General features: G+C 38.6%; 1 protein-coding gene across 1 annotated transcript in view; it reads right to left on the bottom strand.

Annotated features, from left to right (window-relative positions):
* The window catches only part of LMO7 (LIM domain 7), a 208,288-nt gene that overhangs the window by 3,612 nt on the left and 192,623 nt on the right, over positions 1-12,053 (bottom strand). Inside the window, exons 22-27 of the mRNA XM_008580452.1 lie at positions 11,661-11,753; positions 10,828-11,132; positions 9,850-9,906; positions 7,735-7,787; positions 5,535-5,748; positions 2,259-2,534 (exon numbers count right to left, since the gene is read on the bottom strand). Coding sequence (XP_008578674.1) covers positions 2,259-2,534; positions 5,535-5,748; positions 7,735-7,787; positions 9,850-9,906; positions 10,828-11,132; positions 11,661-11,753 — 998 coding nt within the window. The remainder of the gene's footprint in view (positions 1-2,258; positions 2,535-5,534; positions 5,749-7,734; positions 7,788-9,849; positions 9,907-10,827; positions 11,133-11,660; positions 11,754-12,053) is intronic.

Genomic DNA, 12,053 nt, shown 5'->3' with positions numbered 1-12,053 from the left:
ACAGACTGGCGAACACAGCATCTAGCTTGTTAGTGGCACGTCCACATTCAGTGGCTCAAAGAAGCCATGCGCGCTCCAAGCAAAGCTTTGCAGGCCTGCAGGCTGTTTATCTCAGTCTCACCTTAAAACACTGTAAATGATAATAAAGACACAGGGTTTCGATGATCATGGCAGCTCCTTTGCCCAGATTTTTGTTACAGTAGGCGCATACAAGCTTCCCACTGACTGACCTAGATGTGGAACAAGAATGAATGGAGGCTTTCACCTGGGCAACTCAAGGTTTTATTTAAAATCACACTCTGGTATTAGCATTAATCATAATTTAAGAAAGGTTCCAAATATCTGTGGCAAAAAAACTTTCACCAGCCAACCAACGCATGCCTTATTTCTCACTTGGTTAGACTGAAACCTTTAATGATCTACACAGTGGCTCTGGGACCCCTGACACCTATGCACTTCAATGAACAATTTCAGTGTAAAAATTAGTCCATTCTGCACCCCAGGATGCCGTCCTCTTAGATCACATCCGTACTCACCAAGTCCCCCTCCTCTAATCCACCTCTGTCTTCTTGCTGGTTAAATCTACCAAGCACACAGTACTAATCATGTCATGCCCCCCTCAGAAGGCTAGCAGAGCAGCCCCGGCTTCCTTCGAGAGGCATTGCGAGTCTGCTACAACTGACCTTCACAGTCTTATTTCTCACTCTCTTTCTTTTTCATCCAATTTTCTAGTTAAACAGAAGTGCCAGTGTTTTCTTGACTGTGCCTCTGGCTTATACAACTTCCTCTGTGGACAATGAAAGGAAAATTGGCCAACAGCTTCCATTCAGATAGGGAAGGATGGTTTCTACCTTACTTTTGGATATGGGCCTTATCTCCTCTCTCAAGTGGTGAAGTAGCAGCCACTTATTCCTTAACTTTATAGCCCCAGAACACCAGCACAGCATTCTGGTGGCAGTGAACAGTGCACAGCTATTGAGTATCGGATATTAAGAGGCCATCTCCTAGATGAGCAGCTTCTCAGGGCAGAAAAGCCCCATGGCCGATCGCCTCTCACTTTCTTCTCTGCCTTCTTTCCACCCCCGAGACTTCATGCCCATGCTCCTACCCCCGCTGCCCCTAGATTTACCATAAATCCTTACCCCTTTTCTCTTAATTCAAAATTTCTGATACACATTTTGCAGATCCTGGTACATGTCACACTATTTTGGATTGATATAAAATATGTTTCTTATCAATGTCTCTTATTTGATAGCTCCTTACCCCTTTTCTCTTAATTCAAAATTTCTGATACACATTTTGCAGATCCTGGTACATGTAACACTATTTTGGATTGATATAAAATATGTTTCTTATCAAAGTCTCTTATTTGATAGCCAGAAAAAAATCCCAGTATTAATGTGTTTCTACTTTTAAGTATTCCATTTGTGATGAAAAGTAGTATATGTCAGCAGCACTGGCATCTACTTGGGGTGACAACAGAAGCATTGCTCTATATAGTTATGTGAAGTATAAAAGATCTGCGGAAAAGCTATGTAGATCTAAAAACTCAACCCGTGTTGGTACGTAGGCTTCACTCTATATAAAAAAATCAGTTTCTAGTCAAGACACTATCACAACTTACACAATTCCTATACCATGTGACCTACAGAATACAGTTAATGTAGCCTGAACAAAATGTTGGCAGACCAGATCACAGGCAAGCAATGATTCTGGCAATCAAAAACCCAAAAAGCAAGATCTAACCTATTTAACATTTTTTTTAACCCAGTTTGTTAAAAGTTCCCCAGATGATGGAGCTTGATTACAACATTCTCCTTCTATACTCAGTTCCTACATAACGAGCTTGCACTACAGTGTCATTAAAATAGTCATCCATTTCACAATATGTTCTTTACTCATAAATTTGAAAAGTATGAGTGAGTTACTGTGTATTTTTATGATTCCACACTGACATCTATTCAGATGTTCCACCTAAGACACTGACCACAAGCACAGGCAAGTGAGACAGTGGCAGTAAGTCAATGTCTTAAAGGTCTCCAGTGGCTTCACAAGACACCTATAAATACTACCACGGTTGCATGGAACAGTATAAAGAAAGCCTTCTCAGGATTTGATAAAAGAACAACAAATTTGACTCATTCAAAAGGGCTTGTTTTTCTCTTTCATTGGAAAGCTTGGACAAGACTTGGGGGAAATTTGAATGAAAAATACCCCTGAGACTAAGAGGGAAAAAAGAGAAAGATGAAAGGGTTCACCTGTTACGTGGCTGGGAGCCTGACTGTGAGACTAAAAGCGGAGGTCTGCTCACGGCAGGGGCCTGGGTGGTGGCTCTGTATGCGGGGATGATCTCCACAGGGCCAGTTGAATGAGAGCCCTGCGGCGGGCTCCGCATGTAGGACAGCACCCGACGTGGGGGGCGACTGACGTCTTGAGTGGAGGAAGAAGCACAGGATCCTGTAGACTGATTGAGCGATGGGGACTGTCTCCAAGAACTGGATCTCGGGGAGTCCAAGTTATCTAGAGATTCACCTCTGAAACACAGAAAGGATTCATCAAAAGAATGTGATATGTCCACCTAGAAACCTATTTAACACATCATTACAGTCATCAAAATATCTACTTTATGTATTTCATATGCAGGTATTAATGTAAGAAGTCAAGTTACACACAACATTCCCTTTGAGAAGTTGCTCTTCATCCTCAGAGGCATCATGATACTTCACATTTCAATCGACATTCATTTATTTTCATTTACTTGGTACTTAGAATAAAGTAAATACCAAAGTGGAAAGAAAGTTACTGAGAAAAATATTTCAAAGATAAAAGTCGAGACTAAGACGGCAGACACTCATCCTTTAAATCTTCAACAGTTTGGACATATCAATCTTAAAGTCTTTCTTAAAAATCAACCCAAAAAATGCATTTTAAGCACTTAAGTGTGACAGGTATTAGGCTAGACACTTTCATAAAAATATTAAACTTATTTAATTTTCACAACACTACATAAGATTTCTTAAAAATCTCATGGATGTCAACTTGTCCATAGTAAGAGCCAATCAGTGGTGGCACTGGCTTTCAAACCAAAGTCCTCTGATTCTGAAGTAATCCAGGCCATGACTTTTGTGAAGCCTTCATTCACTCACCACACACAGCCCTAAATTTTGACAACTGTTTAATGTCCACATTACAGGAGCATTCAGCAGCCATGTCCCTTAAATTGAATATGCATCTAAAATAGGATCTATCTCACAAACTGATTTAAGGACATCTTTTGGAAAATCTCTCTTAAAGTCATGTACTTACATTAATACTAATCTACAAAAGTTAAGTCCAAATTACGAGAGTTTTTTCTACCTGGTCAATTTTGTTGTTATCGCTTTTAAAACTTTCTCTTATCTCAAGCTTGAAGTATGTTTTTTATTTTAACATTATAAAAGTAACACATCATCATAAGGAGAAAGACTCAAGCACTATATAAGTGTAGCCAAGAGAGGGTAAGGGTCTTTCCTTCTCACTTACCACAACTTACCTGTCCCAGTCCCCAAAGGTAACCACTGTTTATTATGTGTCCTTTCCGACATTTTCTCACATATGCAAGCACATATATACATATGCATACAAATTCACATATGTAAGTATAGATGTGTCTATATACAAAAGCAATGCATTTGTGTGTTTATCATTTTTAAACAGGTTCGGATCCCCTTACCATCCAGCCGCCAAAATAAAAAAGTGAAAAAAAAATTGTTTTTAAACAAATGGGATTACTCCATAACACAGTTTTCAATATCTTGTTGTCCATTTAATACATATTATCTTTAAAGTATCTTCATGTCTATTCCTACGATAGACTGTACTTTGGTGGCCCCCAAAGAATCATGCCTTCTGGTATCCATGCCCCTTGTATGGTCCCCTCCCACAGACTCTGGGCTTGGCCATGAGACTAACTTGGCCAATGGGACATCAGCAAACAAGATGCACATGGAGGTTTGATAAGCACTTTCATGTGAAGGATCATCCTCTTGGAAAGTTTCCCCTTTGAATCCAAGTGCCGTGCCGTCAGCAGCCCAAGCAGCTGTACGGAGAGGCCCATAGAGCGAACAGAGGCTCTCAACCAACAGCTCTAGCTGAGCTCTCAGTGAAGCTTCTACATCAGCAAATTACAGCCCACTGCCAAAATATATATGGGTCATGAGCTGACAATATTTTTTACATTTTCAAAGAGTTATTGAAAAAACAAATAACATGTGACAGAGACCAATGTGACTTGCAAAACCTAAATTATTTACTATCTTGTCCTTTATGCAAAAAAATTTGTGGACTCCTACTTTAAAGGACTACAGCTGCTCAAGTGCCCCAGCCAATACAACATGATGAACTGCCCAGACTACCCTCAGAATTGTAAGAGAGAATGAATTGTTATCTTAACCCACTAAGTTTTGAGTTGGTGTATTATGCACCAATATGTCTCTTTCCTTAACAGTTGTATTCTATCTTATTGGTGTGCCACTATTTACTGAACAACTACAAAGTATCCCGTTAATAATAGACACTGCAATTTTTTTTTTTTTATTATTGCCAATAATGTTTAAGTGTACATCCTTGGATATATCTTTGCATACTTATCCAAATACATCCAGAAGATCGAGTGCTAGAAACTAAATTGCTCACAGGGTACAGATGCATAAACTTTTGTTTACAACACTGAAGAACTGTCCAACTAACTGGAAACAAGAATTCCTATATCTTTTACAACTGTCAACACTAAATTATCAATTTTAACTCTTTATAAATCCCATAAGCAAAAGAGACACATCATTGTTGTTTTAGGAGTAGTATCAAACTTTTATGTTTATTGGCTTGTTTCTTTTTCCTATGAACTGTCTGTTCATAACACTTTATTTTTTTATAGAGTTGTTAGGTTTATTTTCTGATTTAAAAAACCTCATATATTACAATAATTAGTAGTCCATTCTCTGTAATGTGTTACAAATACTTTCCCAAGTTTATTTGTCCAATAAAGAAATATTGAATCAGAGAAGCAGCAGTACTCATTTACCCAAGACACATCTTTTAAAATATTCATCCACTCATCTCAATTTATATCTACCTATGTTTTTTTAAAGTTCAGCAGCCACGAAAGCACTAAGAGTGGGATGTGTTAAGTGTCTGAATCCCACTTCAGAATTCCACATGCATTATTGGCAACCTATTAACGATGTGATTTTGTCTAAGTGTCCTCCCTGCTTGAGCCACAGGTTCCTTACATGGAAAAACAGAATTACTATCCCTACCTCAAAGCATTTTCTGCAGGTTAAATGAGGTGACGTAGACAGAGCAACTGGCTTGCGTCTGACACACAATAGTGCTCAGTGATGTCTGCTCTGCTTCTCTTTCTCTCACCAAGTCTTAGGTAAGCAGCAGCAGAAATCAGGATGACACCTCTTCTACCCAAAGCACCAGCATCTCTAGAAATTAAATATTTGCCTCATAGTAAAAAAAGAGAAAATAATTCCTAAAGTGTCTCGCACCTTCTCATAATCCCAGGCAGACAAATCGGCTCCTTATTTATGCTGGAACTGCGCTGGCGGATCCAGCTATTGTCATTGTGAAGGGACGTCTTCTTCCTCATTTCCTGAAGGATTTGCTGTCTCTCCAACTCTGCTTCGGATGGGACTTGTTCTTTCTTGGAGCTCTTCTGTGGAGAGCTAGTGCTTCCAATTTTGTCTAAATATTTAGTGCTTCCTAAATTAAAAACACATCAAAAGCTTCAGGATTAAATATATTTTAAAAGGTGATGGTGAATAAGTCTCCAAATACAGTACAGCTTAGAATGTGACACTGCACATGTGCCAACATTATCAATTCTCAGTGAGGCTGCTGCATGAGAACACAAAGTAACTGTCTCCTACCCTGGAAAGTCCAGTTCCACAGCCAGAGGCACGCCACAGAACACACTCAGGAAAACTAAGGAGGCTGCCTAATAAGAAACCACTATTGATTTCAGCACAATTTGGTCACAAAATGTTCATCTAGAAACAGTTCTTCCACTCTTCCCTTCCTTCCTAAATTAAATCAGTTGAGCGCATGCTCATCAAATGCCTGCTGTGACAACTCTGCAATCAAACAGGGAGTTTTCTTCTTTCAAAAAACTTACACACACACACACACACACACACACACACACACACACACACGGCACAGAGAGAAGATATAAATCTTCCAGTAAGCAATAAGCAAGGCCACCAAAGGTTTCTTATACACACCTACATTTACATTTGTGTATACATATAGCTTATCAATTTGGTCAGATTTTAAATAAATAAAACATCTTCTATTTTGAAAGTGCCTTATTGGTATAATCAAGTTTTTCAATCAAATATTTAATAACTTCCACTGCCTGCTATTTAGGAGCTTAAATCAGTAAAGGGGAGACAACACACACACAAAAATAACAAGGTGAATAACAAGCCAAAAATACTAACGAGATGATTTCAGAGATTCACAGTTGCCCTTACTAATAGGTTATGTGTTTAAGGTCAGGAGAGAATATAATCACTGCAGGTTAAAAGTAGTTCATGGAAGACTGAAGTATTTAACCTATAATTTTAACGATGCTGGGGGCAAGTGTTCAGGGGCAAAAAATGGGAAATCCAAATAGGGAAAAGTAAGACTACACAAACCAGATCAGAAAGTATCTGAGAAGTTAGGAATTGAGAAAGAAAACAATTTGGTTATAGTTAAGGTTTCTTAAAGGGAAAAAACACAGCAAAATAGGCTAGAAAGTTAAACTAGGACCAGATTAATAGAAGGTATTAAGTGTTCAAGGAAAGGGGCGATCACAAAACCATGAACCCTAATAGAAACCATAAATTCTACAAGCTTTAGTCAGAGGTTACAGACTAGTTGCCACCAGACCATTCTGGCCTGTAGACATGTCATTTTGCTCACACAAAAATATTAAACTTAAAAAAAAAAAATTCCTTGTCAGAACTTACAAGATAACACATGAAAATACAGATTTTTTTTTTTTTTTACTTCTTTTTCACAACAGAAAGAGTTGGCAATCAGAGACTTGCATTCTCCCACGTGGCAGTCACAGGCTGAAGCTGGGGAACAGCTGTCCACTTACATGGGCATGTCCACCTCAAACTCCACCTGGACCTTCATTGATTTATGTAACTGACCGGCAGCCTGCTTATGCAAACCCTGCCTAAAATGATGCTTATTGCTTAGAGATTTTTTTTCTTAGTTATATAATTTCAGTTATATGAATTCCTTGGAAAAATGCTTTATAACAATATCAGGTTCCAAATTCTTTTTGCAAAGTTAGTGAAGCCATTATCACTTTGGACTTTTTAAAAAATATTTTGGCATTTAAACATACAATTTCCAACCTGTATACAATTTTTAAGTCCTGTAGTATTCTGCAGAAATCTTTCCCATCCCATTTTTCAGCTACAAGATGAAACTGCATCACTTTGCAAATTTTCCACACAGTTCATTAGCTACTTAAAAACCATTTTAATCTTCCAGTATTATTTCCATTATGAAGCCAAACTAAGCACGATAGTTTCGTTGTTTTTATGTACAGATGCTAAAAATACTAAGTATTTTAATTATGAAATCTTAACAAATCTGAAATGTCTTGACCTTAAACATGCTGATCATAGTTTGTGATAGCACAAATAAGCAATTATGCTGAGGAAGTTTGAAAAAAATCACAGTTACCATTTTTATTTGCAGGGTAACCATCCAGTTCAGTAGTAGACATGGATTTAGTCCTAAAACACAGAACACAATATAGTAAATATGTAAGAACATCTTTTTCATATTTATGAACCAAATACACCAAAAAAGATGGATTTTAAAGCAGTTGATTTATTTCTTATATCTGTTGAGAGAGATATTCACTTTTAAGCCAAGGAATTTTTCATATTGCACAAGCCAGCAGAAAACTATGACACTCCTAGAACCAAGAAAGGTGAGATGCTGGAAACAGATATAAACATGTGACAGCACTTCACCAGCTTGTACACTGATTAAGATGATTACTGACCAATTTACATCAATGTTTACTCTGTTTCAGATCTCAACCTCACCAGGCTTACAAAGCATCTGCCAGCAGGTCACCTAAAGTCAGATTGTCCCCATTTCTTCCACGCTGCACCAGGGTCATGATGTCGATTTCTTGGGTATTAGGATACTACTGACTCCTCTGAAACAGCCATTTACCAAATGCTATCGCAGCATTTCAAAGAGGTAGTAAAGCACATTGCACAGTCAATTTCTGAAAATGCCTAACTTTGTAGCAGTAAAATTTAGATCTATAAATCAGCACATACTTACCTCATTCTCACTCTACTAGGCACACTGAGCTTCAAAACTAATGGTAACAATAATAATGTATAATAATATACAATAATATGCATTAACGTGTACATACATGTATATGTAATGTATTTATGTGTATGCATATAATGTAATAATCTATAATATGTAATAATATATACAACTGGTAGACAGCTGCATTTCTGAATAATTTCACTTGTGTTTACACAGAAGAAAACACTTTTATTACCAGATGTCTAGCCACACTCTTCAATGCATCTAGTGCATGCTTTAATAAGAATGCCTAGAGGTATTCCATATTTTCCAGAATTCCTTAAGTTTTCTTTCTCTGCATTTTAATTATTTTTCCAAAGGCAATGAGCTACATAAATATTTTTAAAATATATACATAAATCCATAACTTTAAAAGAGAGATAAACATTTTTATGATCTATAGTTACTCAGAGATTCATTACAAATAAGGTCATTTTTTCCTTCTTTATCGCCATCCCACACTACCTGGTTACTCCTTTCTACTCTGAGCCCAATTCAGTCATCCTGATTGGCTACAGATACAAGTCTTTCCCTGTCTAATGAATAAGACAAACTTTCTGAAGGAGAAATTTCAGCTCTGAAAACACAAGTTAATGGTCCTACACTGGATATTTATTGACAGACTGTTCAGAAGTCCTTAGTGATTCCAAAACTGCAAAGCATTTTAAACATTACTTTAAAACATTAAAATTTAATGTTTTAAGAAATTTTAAGACATGTATAAACTTTCCAGATATCTGAAATTTTATCTTCTTTCCCCAAAGCTTAACAGCAGTTCTAACCACTGTCTAAGAGAAAGGCCACAATTCTCTTTTCAGACATCCATATGAAACATCGTAAGCCAGTGCTCTCAACTTTTAAAATAAAAGCCGCCATAGATTATAAAAATAGACACAATCCTTCTCCCATCCATGTCCATTCTCCTTGCAATTGATTCCTTTCATAAAGAGAGTTTTTCCCCTCTCCATGAACTTGAGCTGGCCTTGTGACTTTTAGACAATAACTTAAGACCCCAAGTTGCCTTGCAGTCTTCCTCTCTTTAATCCTCTCTTTGCCCTGCCCACCTGCCATGTATATAAAATCCCACTGGCTTGCAGGATGTTGAAAGATACATAACCCAGTGGCTCTCATTGCCCCAAATGGCAGCCAGCCAACCCCAAAAGCAGAGCTGCTAGTTAACTGATAGCAGGTGCATGAAAGATCCTAGTCCACTGAAAGACCTGCCCAATTGAACTCAGCTGAAAACGCTGACCCACAAAATAATGAGCTAAGTCACTAAGTTTAGAAGTAGTTGGTTACACAGCAGAAGCTAATCGATACAAAGGTCAAACAATAAGTTGTCTTTGTATCCCACAAAACACAAAGGACTAACGTAGTTCTATAAATCATCCAGGCAAGCCTTGGCATATTCATCTGAAGCCAATTACTACCAACCAAATTACAATAAAATGTTCTACATACCTGTCATTAGGAAGCAAACCTTCCTCTCTCTTTGGTATATCATAGGAATCAACAGGCCTAAAAGAAGGAAAAATATTTTGTAGTCAAAGTATTAGACCTTCAGGCCTTCCCTGAGTTTAAGAAAAGGATACGAAAGTAGAGATAGTTTAGTCTCTTTACATAAATAGTCTCTGTTTAAAACTAAACATACAGTGGTATTTCAACCAATCACTGCAGAAAACAGACCCACTGACAACAGACATTTGCAATTCATTCATTCACTCATTCCTTCATGCCAAGGTATATACTGAGTGCCCACCATGTTCCAGCACCATTCTAGGACTGGGCTACAGAAGAAAACAAGACAAACTTATTGGCCTCGTAGCACTTAGATTTTATTGAGGCAGGCAGGCCAAAAGACAAACAAATGCATAATATAAAAGAGTAAAGGCACACAGAGAGAAGGGATGGGGAAGAGGCATGTGTTTTAGATCAGGTATTCTGGAAAGTCAAAGGTGGCGATGTTTGAGCAGAGACTTGAAGAAGAGGAGTGAGCAAAACATATAAATACATGAGGGAAGACTTCTCCAGGCAGATAGACCAGAAAGTGCAGAAGTCCAGGGGCAGATATGTTGGGCATTTTCAAGGAAGAAAAAGGAGGCCAGCGGGGCTGGACCCACGAGTGGAGGAAGAAGAACAGGCACTAGGAGGTAGACATGGGCCAAGATGCAGCTCATACGAGCCTCCAGGCCACAGCAACGACTTTGGAGGGTGTTCTATGTGACAGGATGCCTTCTAGGGAGAGTTTTGAGCAGGGAATTAAGGTGACATGACTGGGCTTATGACGTAAAGGTTCCATTAGGCTGCTTGTGTTCACATGTGTAGAGAAAGGATAGTAGGGAGCAGGGAGAATGATGAGGTGCCTTTGAAGTGGGGAATGAATACAGCTGAGCCAAGCCCCTTGAAAACTCCCGGTGCCCTACGGCTGTGGGGACAGACCTCCTATACTGGTATATTTTGACTGACGTTTCCCTCTCTCTCTCCGCCTCGGCCTGACGCCACGTCTGCTCCTGCTCTTCCTGATACTGCTGCTCCTTCAGCTTCCTCTCTTGCTCCAGCAGGAGTTGTTCCTGCAGCTTCTTTCTGTGGTCCTCACGAACAGCTTCCTCCTGCTGCTGTCTGCTCTCCTCCTCTCCTGCCCGGGTTCCTTCCCTGTCGGAAGACTTGGACCCTTCATCCCAGGTGGCAACCATGGGCTCCCGTGTGGTCAGAGAAATGCTGTTTGGGTTTAGGACCATCAGTTCCTAGGTGACCAGTGAAAAAAGAAATCCATCTAAATCTGTGCATCTCTATAATTCCATATAGATACGTATATATTCAGTTTTAGATGATACTAACAGTAGCTGGCCCAGAATTCCACTCAAAAAAATATTAAGAGTTTTAACACTAAAAAAGCCACACGGAAGTGACTGAGATGTAATTTGGCAGAGGAAGATGCACGTAAGTTGTATTAATATAATTATTTAATGATGCGATAGAAAAACTAGGAGAAAGATTGAAACACCAAAGCAAAATTCTAACGAATAGGAGCTCATCGTATTTTTCAAAGACCTACAGAGACGAATGTGCGGCCAAAAGCAGAGAGAAATGAGTGTCTCCTGTTTCTCAGCTAATTCCACCAACAAAGGAAAGGGAAGCAAATTTTTCAAAGACCTACAGAGACGAATGTGCGGCCAAAAGCAGAGAGAAATGAGTGTCTCCTGCTTCTCAGCTAATTCCACCAACAAAGGAAAGGGAAGCAAGGGAACTAAACAGGCATGTGCTGACTCTACCTCATCCAAGTACTTGGAATTCTCTTTCTCAGCCTCCTGTTTAGCCTTTTGCCACTCTTCCCTCAGTTTCTCCTGCTCACGTTGATATTTTTCCTATAAGAAAATATGGCACATTAATCAACAGATTAACTTCTCATGTTAAACAGAATCTGTTTTCATTAACCCTTTTGCTATCTCCTTCACCTCAACCTTTAAAGAGAGTGATTTTATTTTCATTTAACCAATCAGATTTTACTCTCTAAAGAAGAAAGAGCTTACATTTAATTAAAATGCAGATGTTAAGAAAAGGTAGATACTCCAAATTTAAACCCATATCCACCCTTTAATGTGGCTGTAATTCATTAAAGCCTCTAGCTAACTGTAAGGGGGATTAAATTACTCTGCAACTGACCT

The sequence above is a fragment of the Galeopterus variegatus genome, unplaced genomic scaffold (genome assembly GCF_000696425.1).
Source record: "Galeopterus variegatus unplaced genomic scaffold, G_variegatus-3.0.2 Scaffold2101, whole genome shotgun sequence".
In the NCBI taxonomy this organism is placed as follows: domain Eukaryota; kingdom Metazoa; phylum Chordata; class Mammalia; order Dermoptera; family Cynocephalidae; genus Galeopterus; species Galeopterus variegatus.
This window is presented reverse-complemented; position numbering and strand designations above follow the sequence as displayed.